Source organism: Scedosporium apiospermum (genome assembly GCF_000732125.1).
Source record: "Scedosporium apiospermum strain IHEM 14462 chromosome Unknown SEQ_SAPIO_0086, whole genome shotgun sequence".
NCBI classification, from domain to species: domain Eukaryota; kingdom Fungi; phylum Ascomycota; class Sordariomycetes; order Microascales; family Microascaceae; genus Scedosporium; species Scedosporium apiospermum.
The window spans coordinates 1400114-1413129 of NW_015971787.1; the positions used below are offsets into that span (position 1 = coordinate 1400114).

The 13016-nt window shown below is 52.6% G+C and overlaps 3 protein-coding genes and 1 pseudogene across 3 annotated transcripts; 1 reads left to right on the forward strand and 3 right to left on the reverse strand.

Annotated features, from left to right (window-relative positions):
* Positions 1-2411: 2411 nt before the first annotated feature.
* On the reverse strand, positions 2412-4509 carry SAPIO_CDS2623 (uncharacterized protein; the record flags this gene model as incomplete). The annotated part of the gene is made up of 4 exons (XM_016785596.1): positions 2412-3527; positions 3586-3749; positions 3862-3902; positions 4271-4509. 4 exons carry the CDS (start codon positions 4507-4509, stop codon positions 2412-2414), a joined length of 1560 nt encoding a protein of 519 aa, XP_016644972.1.
* An 893-nt stretch (positions 4510-5402) lies between these two features.
* SAPIO_CDS2624 (uncharacterized protein) lies at positions 5403-6460 on the reverse strand (the record flags this gene model as incomplete). The annotated part of the gene is made up of 3 exons (XM_016785597.1): positions 5403-5517; positions 6022-6339; positions 6417-6460. The coding sequence occupies 3 exons, from the start codon at positions 6458-6460 to the stop codon at positions 5403-5405; spliced, it is 477 nt and encodes a 158-aa protein (XP_016644973.1).
* Positions 6461-7530: 1070 nt separating this feature from the next.
* On the forward strand, positions 7531-9809 carry SAPIO_CDS2625 (uncharacterized protein; the record flags this gene model as incomplete). The annotated part of the gene is made up of 6 exons (XM_016785598.1): positions 7531-7572; positions 7654-7675; positions 7883-8003; positions 8077-8537; positions 8594-9483; positions 9549-9809. The coding sequence occupies 6 exons, from the start codon at positions 7531-7533 to the stop codon at positions 9807-9809; spliced, it is 1797 nt and encodes a 598-aa protein (XP_016644974.1).
* Positions 9810-10133: 324 nt separating this feature from the next.
* On the reverse strand, positions 10134-12428 carry SAPIO_CDS2626 (annotated as a pseudogene; the record flags this gene model as incomplete).
* Between the last annotated feature and the right edge of the window lie 588 nt (positions 12429-13016).

The window sequence follows — 13016 nt, forward strand, 5'->3', positions numbered from 1 at the left end:
TTTACTTCGAGCCTCTATTTAGCGCTTTTGTGAGGCTGGTGCCAATTAACATCAACATCTTACAGGGTCAGTCAGAGTCTTCAGATTCTTCTTCAGAGTCATTAAGCGCTTTCGCCCACAGCCACGATCAAGCTGAGGAGGCGCGTCCAGTCGTGGACGTGGCGTACCAAAGCATGCTAGACTCTTGGCTTCTAGCCAACACGGACCCCGTCACCGCGAGGTTATGGATACCGGGATCGAAGGAGACGTCTTCACCAGTAGGTTAACATCCTCTACAAGGTACTCCACGATAAAATCCTGCTAATCCGCTTCTTCTCTACCCAGTGAAAAAAAAAAAAATTAAATAAAAAATAAAATAAAATAAGAATAAGAAGAAAAAAAAAAAAGTGTGTGATTATTTCGTCCTGCAGCTATTGAAAGGGTGGAAGACGGCCTGTCATTGCCAGCAAGACGGCAACCGAGCCAGAACAATTCTTGGGCGTGAAGGCTCCTTTTTTGGTTCTTTGTTTCTTTTCTCTGTTCGGCTCGAGACGCTGTTTTCGCCCTCTGCGATTGTCCTCGCCAGTCATGTTCAATTCTTGTATATTAGTACTTCTCTTCTATAGATGTATTGATTCTTTCTCCTGATTTAATCCGAGGCCATCACCGGCTGGCCCATATAAAGATGAATACATCGGTTATAATGCATGGGTCCGTCTTGGGAACAGCTTTTCCCGTCCCGTAACCACCTAGGCAGAAATCAGGTAGATAAATAGGTCTATCGCACGGGTGTGGCCAATCTTCACACTATACACAGGTACTAGACTGGGAAATCCAAGTAAGCGGGGTGTCTGTGAGGGTCGGGCGTGGCGGACTGGTGAACTCAACCACGTTGGCGATGCTGGAGTTCGTCATGCTGCTGGTCGTACTGCCTGGCCAAGCTGCCCCTGCATACGCCCACACACAGTAGGCATAGCCAAGCCAGAAGCTTTCTCCTGCTCCTATAGCGGCCAAGGTGTCTATGCGCAAATCCCACGTATCCGAAAACGCTGTTTGACCTTGGCTCCACTGGCCCCTTGATGTCGCCCAGAGTGACGATATTACAGGGCGCCTAGCCAAACTTCCAACGCATGCGATGATGCCAAGTCCGACGGCCCCCTTAGCTCACGCCGTCCGAGCCCTCCAAGACCGACTCGCGTTCTGCACGATCCGGGGAAGGTGAGCCTCTTTGCAGCTGGTTTTCGCAAAGTTTCGGCTCCGAGAGTGCCAGCCTCCTGGTGCGCAATACCCTATTTCTTTTCAAGTCAGTTGAGCCAGTCCGATTTCGAGGATCCGTAGCGTGAAGCCAAGACATCTAGTGATATAATCCATAGGATATGTCTACAGTCAGTTTCTGAAAGAATGGCTGGTCTCCCGAGGTCAGGGCGACGTGGTTGACTCGGAGTCAACATCTCGCGATTCTGTGCACTGAGCCAGGGTAACGGCAGCTTGGAAAGTCTAAATATATATATGTGGAAGTAACGAGAGTTCTTTGATGAGTCGAATACTGTGATTCAGAGTATTTGGAGCCACATTGGCTAAGAAAAGGACTTTTTGGAAGAAGCAGGCTGTTTCGGGAGAGGTGGAAGATTGGTAGGCTCTGAACTTGTGCATTCCTGTAGATCGTCACACTTATTATCCCCAGGCAACACGTACGTACCTTTTTTCCTCACTCATACGTTCAAGATATCAAAAGAAGAAAATCTTGTTGGAAACTCGGATTCTATTATACACTTTCCAAACTCCCCAAGAAACTAGCTAGATAAACCCGCCGTCTACCAAGGGAGCTGGAAAAAATAAAATAAAGGAGATATTTGTGATCCGAGTAGAGAGAGTATTGATGTTTTCTCTCGAAAAGAGTCCACCCTTCCGTAAGCTCTTCTTCGACTGCGTTGTAAGAGGAAAGAAAGGAAAACAAATGAAAGGAATCGCGAAAAGCAAAAACCCTCTGTCCTGGACTCCTCGAGAACTTGCAATAACCATTGAATAAGAAAAAAAAAAAACTTGCTTCTTTTTTTGGGTTCGTCCTTGTGTTTCTTCGATGTCCAACACCCTTCCCTGGCCCTTGCCGTTTTGTATTATAAGGAATGAAGAATCAAGAAGAAGAAAGAAACGAAAACGGACCGTCTCGCCAGCCAGCCACTCTTGAGATGCCCAAAAAAGTCGTGGGCGCGAGGTGTTCGAGTAATGCGTGAAAAAACATGATGCAGAAAGGGGGCCCAAATTGGTGGCACGAAACAAAAAGGGAAATCATATCTCCGAAGAGAAAGGGAAAAAAAGAAGGAAAAGAAGAATTCAAAAGGTCGGCCCTGATCAAGGGCTTTTCTCCTCGCCCAAACGAACCAAAGAAGCAGCACGACCAGAAGAAAAGGTAAGAGGCATCGCCGACCGAATCAACCACGGGCATAAGGGTGGAAACCGCGACTGCCACCCCTTCCACCACCTCGGTAATTGGCGCCGGGCCGTCCAGCATTCTTCGGGCCTGTGGGTGCATTAGCAGGAGGAGCATTAGCAGGGTCAATAGGACCCTGAGCTAGATGGTGGCCACCGCCTCGCTTGTGGAAACCGCCGCGACCGCCTCCACCCTGGGGGATATTGGGCTGGGGGACGTCATCGTACATGCCCTCCCACGACGTAGGGGCACCGCCGCCGCCGCCCATACCGTAGCCGCCACCGCCTTGGCCGTACTGGCTCTCTCGTCCGCCTCCTCGGCGCTGCTGCTGGCCACCGTACATCTGCTGCTGGTCGTAGCCGCCTCCGAAGCCGCCACCACCAGCACCGGCTCCTCCCTGACGGCCACCGTGGCCGCCCTGGTCCATGCCGCCGGGTCCTCCGGGACCACCGGCGCCGGCAGCCATCATCTGTTGCATCTGCTGCATCATGGCGGGGTTCATGCCCGCCATCATGGGGTTGGGACCCTGGCCACCTGGGCCGCCGGCACCACCGCCTCCTCGGCCCGCGTTCATCATCTGTTGCATCTGCTGCGCCATCATCATCTGCTGCATCATCGGATTCATATTACTCATGCCACGACTCATAGCCAGCTGCTGTTGCTGCATGACGGAAAAGTACTGCTGCATACGCTGCATATACTGAGCCATCACCTGCGGGCTCATACCAGCCGCGTTCATCTGGCTACTCATCGACGCCTGCTGGCCGCCCGCCGGCTGCTCGTCGCCCTTGCGGAACTTGCTGCGGCGCGCAGCCTCCTCCTCCTCGCGGATGTTGCCGCGCGGCTGCGCCTTCTTCACCTCGATGAACTTTCCGTGGATCTCGAGCTTTGCGTTGAGGCAGGCGTCCACGCCGGACTCGTTCTCGAACGTGACGAAGCCGAAGCCTCGCGGTCGACCGGTGTCCTTGTCCATCATGAGCGTGGCGTCGACGACTCGGCCGAATTGGGCAAAGTAGTCGCGGAATTCTTGGTCTGTGGTCTCTTGGCTGACGCCTCCCACAAAGATCTTGCTCGTCTTCTCTTGTTCGTCTCGAGGAATCGCTCGCTTCGGATCAATCTGGAGAGCGTGTGTCAGAATCACATTAAAACGAAGACATGAAAGACACAAAACCTACAATCTTCCCATCCAGGAAATGCTCCTTAACCATCACGATATTAACCGTCTTTGGGTCCTTGAATGTGAGGAAACCAAAGCCCCGAGATCGTCCCGTATTATTGTCGCGCATAACGGTGCACTCGAGAACCTCGCCGAATTGAGAAAAGTAATCCCGTAGAGATTCTAAACAAGCCATGGTTAGTTCGAATTATTATCTTACAGATCACAACCCGGGACAGTATATCCTGGTAAATGAGAGAGAAGTCAAAACCCCGGGGGGGGGGGGAATGCTCACGATCTGTGGTTTCCCAGTTGAGACCGCCGATAAACATCTTTCTATAAACACAATCCAATGTTAGCAAACTACGCTCAAGTCTAAATCTAGCGCAACGATAAACGATTAAACTGAATAGAAACAAATAAACAAAACGGTAGTCAAGGATCGAGTGGTTGCTCAGAGCGACAAATCAGTCAAATGAGAAAGTCAGAGACTATCCGAGGGATGGGCGCTGCGAGGACGAATGCGCTGGCTGCACACATCCCTCTTAATGAGGGAATCGGGCAGGGACAATTCATCCGCAGGCCAGCAAACTACCCGCGTAGAGTGATGCGTCAAGGCTAGCGACAGATCCGGCTCCCGGCGAAGTGCTAAAGTAAGAAAAGAGGTCTTCTGAAGGGGCATGTTATCCTATCCACCACCATACCCAGGATTACGAGAGTCTGGGCACAAGGTGCTCCGCTCGTTCGCGGCAAGAGGCTTCACCTCATCGAGATGATCCTCCAACGCCGAGAAAAGATCAATGTTCTCCTCCTCCTCCTCCTCCTCGGGAGAAGACTCAGCCACGGCCACTGTCAACTCGTTGTTCCAGTCCATCTCGGAGGCAGCTTCAAAATCGCCCTGCCCATGGCCTTGGGCCACGCTATGCACCAAAATCTCCCCCATGGTCGCGGAAGGAAGGTAAATCTTAGGTGTTTGATATGCAAAGATTTGCGAAAATAGTAGGTGATGGTCGACAAATGCCTCGTTGGCGAAATGACAGGAAAGCTTAGGTGAAGGAGGTGTAGAAAAGGGCTAGTGAAAGAAGGGATATAAGTGCCATGTGTGTGCTTGAGGCAAGCTAGTGAGAGTGAGATGCTGATGTTGAGGAAGAGGAAGTTAAAGAGAAGAAAGGTGAGGGTGTCACGGAATTTATAGCCAGCGACGGGCAGCCGAATGATCAGATTCAATAGTGAGCGCCTTCCCTCTTCAAATAGTCGATTCAATAGACCTTGAGATCAATTGAGCTTGGTTTGCAACTTCCAGATATGGAGGGGCTCTGAATAGACTCATTTCCCAGCTCATGAATCATACGGCTAGCCCTCTTCTTTCCGATTCCGATACTGACGGCTTGGGGTTCATCACCAGCTCTTCGTTCCTTCCCCTCTCTCATGGCTCGATGCCAGTGTTATCACCATCTCAAGACTTGGAACGCAAACCTGCCCTAAGCCCGATGGCCAAAGAGCCATGAGAGCTTCCCGTGAGTTGGCAGGAAGACCACGCCAACACTAAAATAGCTCCATGAAGATGACGGAACTAGACATAGCGTTGGGACGCCAGAAAGCAGTTCTCGCGAGTGAGAAGTACAAGGTAGCGTGTTGATCAGGGTTATAGCTGAGTCGTAAAGTATTCGAGTATGTCTTTGCTATCGCTTTTCTTTTGCATGTCCTCTTTCTGCTCTTGCTAGGTACTGGCTCGAGAGATAAACTCGCGTGTGCATATCCTGCTACAGCCAACCGAGAGACGGCGATTATTTCTTCTTCCTTCTCGAGGGGGTTTTTAACTTATTCTCTCCTCTCTCAGACAACCGCCTTGCCCAAGAGCCAACGCCATGTCATCGTCCCGTCGAATCCGCCACTCGTGTCGATACCCTCCGCCTCCTTCTGGTATGCATCTTCCGAGTTTTGTATGTAGCTGGATTCACTCTAGACTCCTTGCGACTGGACCAGGATATATAAATCGTTTCGAGTATGAAGATGAATGAAGCCTTGAGACCGGACCAGCCCAGTAATCCCCACACACCAGTTGGGTCGTTCCTCGACCTCGAAACCCGATCATATCCAACGGACGATGTCTAGATTCCTTCCAGTCTGCAGCCTAAGAACATCGACTTCGATGCTTAGGCAGGCCTCGAAACGGGAGCCGATTGCGGAAGAACTCCTCCTGACGCCCAAACAACTCGGGTTTGCGTTCGATCCAACAGTCCCATTTGACCATTTACCACCCGAAGCAAGGTAATAGCACCCTTCCACCAAACGATCCTTGACTGAGCAAGCCTCTTTCCACATTGAGCCTTGCCAACGGCAGCACTGTGTGGTGGCGGGATGTGGCCACATGCGAAAATCACAAACAATCGATTCGCGCAAACAAAAACAGAAACGAGAAATGAGAAATGACAAAAGAAACAAGTTTACGTACCCATCTTCCTTCGTCGAACCTGCCTTCATCATTGCGCCTGAAGTGGAGGGGGGTGATTCGGGTATATCGTGTCTTTGTGGTTGAGGTGGTGGCGGTGGAGGAGACGAGATTGTTTCGGGTTCTCCCAAGTCGAAATCTACATCGCCATCCTCGTCATCTTGGTCGAATGCACCTCCAGGCGAGGCTTCTCCATTGGCCTCTTCGACGACGGGTGTGATGACCTTGGTTTCTATTGTTGTCGCGGGGGCGCTGCTGACAGCGGGGGCTGGTGCTGCTGCTGTGGGAGGCGGGGGCTTGGGAGCTTCATCATCGTTGTACCTACATAACAAAGTCAGTGATGATCCGAAAATGAACAGCTGTATGCAATGAAGAGTCAGACTAGATGGAGAACATACAGATCAGCGAAGAGATCATCTTCGAAGCCCTCAGGTTCCGTCATGGTTGCTGTTATCAGTGGCTTTAGGGAAAATTGCCAAGGTCAAAAGTGTGAGGGGAAGAACTAGAGGATGAAGAATGTGGACAAGGAAAAGTCCAATGGCACAGGCTTGTTTGTGGAGGGGAAAAGGTAGGAAAGGTCGAGGATGTGGCAAGATGAATGGGGAGGGTAAAAAGAGAATGAATTGACAGAGGAGAGCAGGTCTTGCCTGGAGCTACTGTTCTTTTCACTGTCGCAACTGAATGTCAGTCTCAGAGGGAAGGAGTACTTTTTACCTTTTCTTCTGCCTAAGGCAAGGATAGGGAGACTGGCTGGTCCCTTCCTTGACAACAAGGATTGAGATCATGTGACATTTCAGCCACAGCTGGGGTCTTGAAAAGTACCCCGGTACCTCAGTTCTCCCTCCTACTGGCTACAGAGCATCTGCATAGGCGCAATCGACTTTGACGACGCAATTGTACAAGTATGGGGAGCAGTAAGACATAATTGAATTTAGCATCTAAAATTGATCAAATTGTGATGAGATCTAGCTTGTGCCACATTCATAATACACTATCCATCGATGTCTTCATCTTCGTCGCTTGGCAAACACGATTTAGAGCTGCTCGCAGTCAAATTGTCATATTAGTGGGGTCACTCCACAGTGGCAGAGACTTGCACGGAGAACCCGGAACCTCAAGCACGAAGTATGCTCTCGTATCCCAAAACTTCTGACCCATCTTCAAAATATCTATTCGTTTTTTGGAAACGCACATGTAAGCGTGAGCAGGGAATCCGAGGCTGGATCCTCAGGATTTGGAACATGAGCCCGGCTCTGGACACAACATCCAGTGATGAAGTACTGTGGCTAGTGCTGTCACGCGGTATCCCTGACAGCAACTGCAACGAACTGTCCGGCGCCCGCCAAGGTGCCCCTCCAACTGGTGGCATGGGCATGCGCAATGTGGGCAGTTGCTGGGGCCCTTCCAAGACTGGACTGCCCGTCCTCGGCTCGCCCCCCAACGAACATCAACGACAATCCCAGCTTCTCACAAGCATAATGCGGTAGCAAACAACCCTAGCCAGATCTAATCATGTTCTCGGGCTCGGGAAGCGGCAAGAAGCCGCCGCAACAGGTACGTCCACCCCTGCCCTAGAGCTTCGAGGTACCAGGCTCTGACGACGACGGCTCTGACGACGACGACGACTAACTGTAGACCAAGGAAATGGTACAGGTCGGTGAGTTTGACTACTTCCTACCTATCCAACGAAGAATATCTTGCCCTCCGTTCTAGCCTAGGGCAGTCTGCTAACAATTGCTCTCGTTCGATCCTTCTAGACCGCTCAAGGTATGTTTCTAGGCACGAGCGCAACCCATGACCCCCTCTCAATCTCGGTCCCTCCCCCCCAAACTTTCCCAAGGCTAACGTCGGGCATCAAGCTCAGGATCGCCCTTCTGGAAAGCGCCTAGTCAACGAGAAACGACGCCGAAGAGATCCAGCCGCGAATCCAACATAGTAGTTGGCGCCGCCTATTCACATGCCGACATTCTCAAACTCAATCAACTGTTCGTCAGAGCCCCAATCTAACGAAGGCCAGCCGACTGCCCCAACCTACCGATCGATGCTAACGCAAAATAGCAACGTTTCCGGAAGCTCTTCCCGACCGCAGACACCGCCTTCATCCTCCTCGAACAAGCTCCGTCCCGGAGAGACGTCGCCGCCTCAACGCCAAGCCTCTGGTAGAGCCTCCCCACCCTTCAAGCACTACATCAACTTCCTTTCAACAACGAACGATGACTGGAAGGCCGACGAGGATGAGATGATGGGATATGAAGACGACGATGGCGACGATTTCGGGCTGCCTAGCCTATCTAACATGAGGAGGCGGAAGAAGAAGATAGCGGCAGGTCAGACAGCAATAGACGATTCGCCTGGGGCGACGTTATCTCCGAGGTTAGATGGGTCGTTTGGGGCTTTCCATTCTAGGCGGTATTCGAATAGTGCCGATATCGCGATTGAGCGGCCAGCCCCGACGTATCCTCTACCTAAGAAGAGTGAAGGAAAGATTCTCAGACCCCAGTATAAGGAAATATTACGAGGTGAGCGTTTTGGCCCCTGGAGCGGGAAAAGGCCGGTGAGCTTACAAGATCGTTAGACCCGGCAAATGCTTTACATCTCATAAACTACCCATCCATCCCCCCAAATGCCACCCCGAAAGAAGCAGAAGCCATCAACTCTAAAATCTCCCGCATCGACAAATTCAAAAAACTCCTCCAAGCAACCTCCATCCCCCTCGCCGAGCTCCGCAAGCTAGCCTGGTCGGGTGTGCCCGAAGAAGTCCGCGCCATGACTTGGCAGCTCCTCCTCAGTTATCTCCCCACCAACAGTGAACGTCGCGTCGCGACACTCGAGCGCAAGCGCAAAGAGTACCTCGACGGCGTACGGCAAGCCTTTGAACGGGCCGGGGGAGGCGGTAGTAGCTCAACCGTCAGTGCAGTACCCACGGCCGGCAAGACGCGCGGGCTCGACGAGGCCATCTGGCACCAGATCAGCATCGACGTGCCGCGGACCAACCCCCACCTCGAGCTTTACGGCTACGAAGCGACGCAGCGCTCCCTCGAACGCATCCTCTACGTCTGGGCCGTCAGGCACCCTGCCAGCGGGTACGTCCAGGGCATCAACGATCTCGTGACGCCGTTCTGGCAGGTGTTTCTGAGCGTGTACATTGCGGATCCGAACATAGAGACCGGCATGGACCCGGGTCAGCTTCCGAAACCAGTGCTGGACGCGGTGGAAGCGGATTCCTTCTGGTGCTTGACCAAGTTGCTTGACGGCATACAGGACCATTACATTGTGGCGCAGCCGGGGATTCAGAGGCAGGTTGCTGCGCTGAGGGATCTTACGGCGAGGATTGATGCGGGGCTTTCGAAGCATTTGGAGAAGGAAGGGGTTGAGTTTATCCAGTTTAGTTTCCGGTGGATGAATTGTCTTCTTATGAGGGAGATAAGCGTCAAGAACACGATACGAATGTGGGATACATACTTGGTAAGAACATTCCCCCCTCCCAAGGCTTTCTCTTCTGTCCTACTTTGTTAACAACATGACCCCAGGCCGAAGAACAAGGATTCTCTGAATTCCACCTCTACGTCTGCGCCGCCTTCCTCGTGAAATGGTCCGATAAGCTCGTCAAGATGGATTTCCAGGAAATCATGATGTTCCTGCAGAGCCTGCCCACCAAGGACTGGGGCGAGAAGGACATCGAGATGCTCCTTTCCGAGGCGTACATCTGGCAGAGTCTGTTCAGGGGCTCGGCGGCGCATCTGAAGGGTCCTGCGAGTGGGCGGTCGCCGTTGGGACATTTACAGCTTTAGGATGTCTGAGGAAGGGTTTCGAATGGCTTTTTCTTATCCGAGAAGCAAATGGACTTGGGGCTTTTTTTTTTTCCCTTAGAAGAGAGAGACGCATGAAGTGCTTTTTGACTTGGGGTTGGTGTTGTTTGCATGGCGATAGACCTGACGGTCTCTTATATTTTGATGAAAATATGCATTTTAATGCCCCTGAAATAATGAGAAAATACATTGGAATTTTTCAGTGACGAGAAGAGATAGAGAAAGAAAGAAAAAGACAATGAAAACCACGCAAAAAATGTCATGATAATGATGTTTCCCGGAGAGTCTAGATATGATAATCCCAACCTACAACTTGAACCCGCCGCTCGTAACCACCTTGGCCGCCTTGGGCTTATTCCCATCAACATCAAGAATCTCGCCCTTCCTATTAATAACCCTAACACCACCCTTCCTCAAATCCGCAATAGTATCCTTCCTCGACACCTTCGCGCCGGGGTCCCTCTTCGCCACCCCATTCGCCAACCCAGTAGCCCCCGCCTTCCGTTTCCTCTCCTTCTCGCGCCTCCTCCTCCTCAACTTCTCCTCGCGCGTCATCTCCTGCCTAGCAACAGGCAGACCAGCCTTCGACACGACCTCGCCCTGCTCGACGGCATCCTTGGTCGCGCCGGCGCGGTAGACCTCCTGGGGCGCGATCATGCTCTCGCCGCCCGCGACGCCCTGCGCGGTGGTGGGCTGCGCGTCTTCCATGGCGACGGTGGCGACGTCGGAGACGACGGTGATGGCGGGGGCGGAGGGCTTGGGCTTGTAGTGCCAGCTGCTGAGGGCGTCGAGTTTCGCGCAGACGTCGCGCCACATTTGCTCGACTTCTTGCTCTTCCTTGCGGAGCTTCTCGTCCGCTTTGCTAACGTAGGTGTCTGGGTTTGCGTTCTTGACGTGTTCCTCCTCATAGATCTCGGCGAGGCCCTTCTTGGACTTGGTGTCGTCTACGTCGACGAGGCCGCGACGTGTGTCAGCGGCTACGGACTCGGAATCGGGCCGACGGCGGAGGACGTCATCGAATTCGTTGGCGAGGATGCGGCGTTTGATCAGCTCCTCAATGCTCTCGCTCACTTCGGGCGTTATGACGGGCACGGGCTTGCCGACATGCTCGAAGTCGAGGTCTTCTTCGAGGAGGGAGTTGAGCGGGCGTTCCGTCGCCGTGGCTTCGCCGGAGAGGGTCCATTCGCGCTTGGCTACGGCGGCGGCTTCGAGCTTGCGGATCTCTTCGGCGATCTTGGCTTGTCTTCGCTCGTGGGCGGACCTGCGAGACTTGGGGTCTCCCGCTGAGGCATCGGAGAGGGCGTCGTCTGAGTCTTCGCGGTCGGAGAGGTCTTCGAAGAGATCGCGCCGGACGTTGGACATGGCTCGGTCGATGTCGGCGTCGTCTGGTTGCGTGGGTTCGAAGTGGACGTTCTTCCTCTTGGGTTTGGCGCCGTCTTTGTGTTTCCTGGGCGGTGGGGCGAAAAAGTCTTTGTAGAAAATGTCGTTGGCATTGTAGCCGCCGTCATCCTCCTCCTCTTCTTCTCCGAGGTCGTCTCCGCCCTCGTCATCGCTCGCTCCCTCAGGGGCATAAAGATCCATGTTTCCAAAGGTAGGGCCATCCTCTTCCTCGTCGTCTTCGTCTTCTTCTTCCTCATCCTCATCCATACCAAGATTGAGGCCGTCGAAGTCGTCCTTGTCCTTTTTGCCCGTTTGGCCCTTCTTGCCGGTCTTTTTGGATCTCGTGGCATCGGCAGAGAATGGGTTGGCATCCCAATTGATGTCTTCTTCATCGCTCACCGCATCCGTATTAGGGTCCCCTTTCGCGTCTTGGTCCTCGAACCATTGTGTTTGTTTGTTGAACTCGTCTATGGAGAAGAAGCCGTCGTTGAGACCGTGGACATCTTCCACAAACTCCTCGGCTAGTTCTTCCTCCTCTTCTTCATCATCTTCGTCTTCGTCGTCTTCGTCGTCATCCATTTCAAGTCCGTCTTCTTCGTCTCCGAGATCCTCGTCGAGCTCGTCGCCGCTTTCCAGGCCCTCGAAATCTTCTTCGACATCACTTCCCTCTATATCGTCATCTTCATCTGATTCACCCTTCCCGGATATACCCTCCATATCCTCATCCTCATCCTCGTCTTCATCGTCGCTCTCCGCATGCCCGTTCACTCCATTCGCAATCCCACTCTCCTCCTCCAGCTCCCTCAGCGCTTCCTCCGAAGACTTCAAGGCACTTGAAATAATCCTCTTCGCCTGCTGCCAAACCTGCCCCGTCTCAAACCCATCAACATGTATCTTTCGAATCTTGAGCACCTCAGCCTCATCCGCGCGTATCCTCTCTGACCTCTTCCTCTTCCTGTTCTCCTCCCTCAATCTCCGAAGCTGCTCCTCCCCAACGTGGCCAGCAAACGACTCCAAAGTTTCCTTTACGAGATTCAGCGAAGCGGAGGGAATCGAGGAGGACGGCTGGAGAAAGGCGTGGCGGTTGGACGGCGCAATGTGCTCGAGGAGAGCCAGCGGGTTGGCGCCGCCGAGGAAGGGAGTGGCAGGGGCCATTCCCGGGGTGAACGTGAGGGTGTGCGAGGTTGATGTTAGCGATGAGGTCGTGCTCCCTTCGGCCATTGTAGATTGCCGTCTCGTTTGGGAAATTTTTTGAGCCCGCTTCTACAGGAGCATATCGAAAATGCAGAGAATGGCAAAAAAAAAAGTTTTTGAGGGGTCCTGGACTTTTTTTCTGGTCCCACTAGCAACAAGCGTCTGGCAGTTGATGGCGGGTGACTTAAATTTCGTTTGGCACCCGATCAATCAGAACTCGATTAATCATGGTCTCAATCTTCTTGGGCAAGACCACTCAGTCCCTTCCATGTCAATCTCAGGGCAACAACTCATGATGAGAGATAAAACCTGAAAGCGAAAGTCTCTTCAAGTATTTGGTCCAGTATTCCGATTATTACTTTTTGATTATTTGGAGGCCCTGCGAGCAATTACTTTTAAAACCCGGGACACCTCCTCTCAGTCACTCACAGCTGGAGCTATGCTCATGAGCAGAAGGAGAACAGACACGATGACCCGCACACCGATCAAGACCAGGGTGTGTAGGTGCGGAATTTTGAGAGGACACAGAAGCTGAGAGGGCAGAGGCAAAGTATCTATGAGTCGGTATCACACGACACTGATAGTTCCTCGAACAGATGCTAATCTATGAAAGGT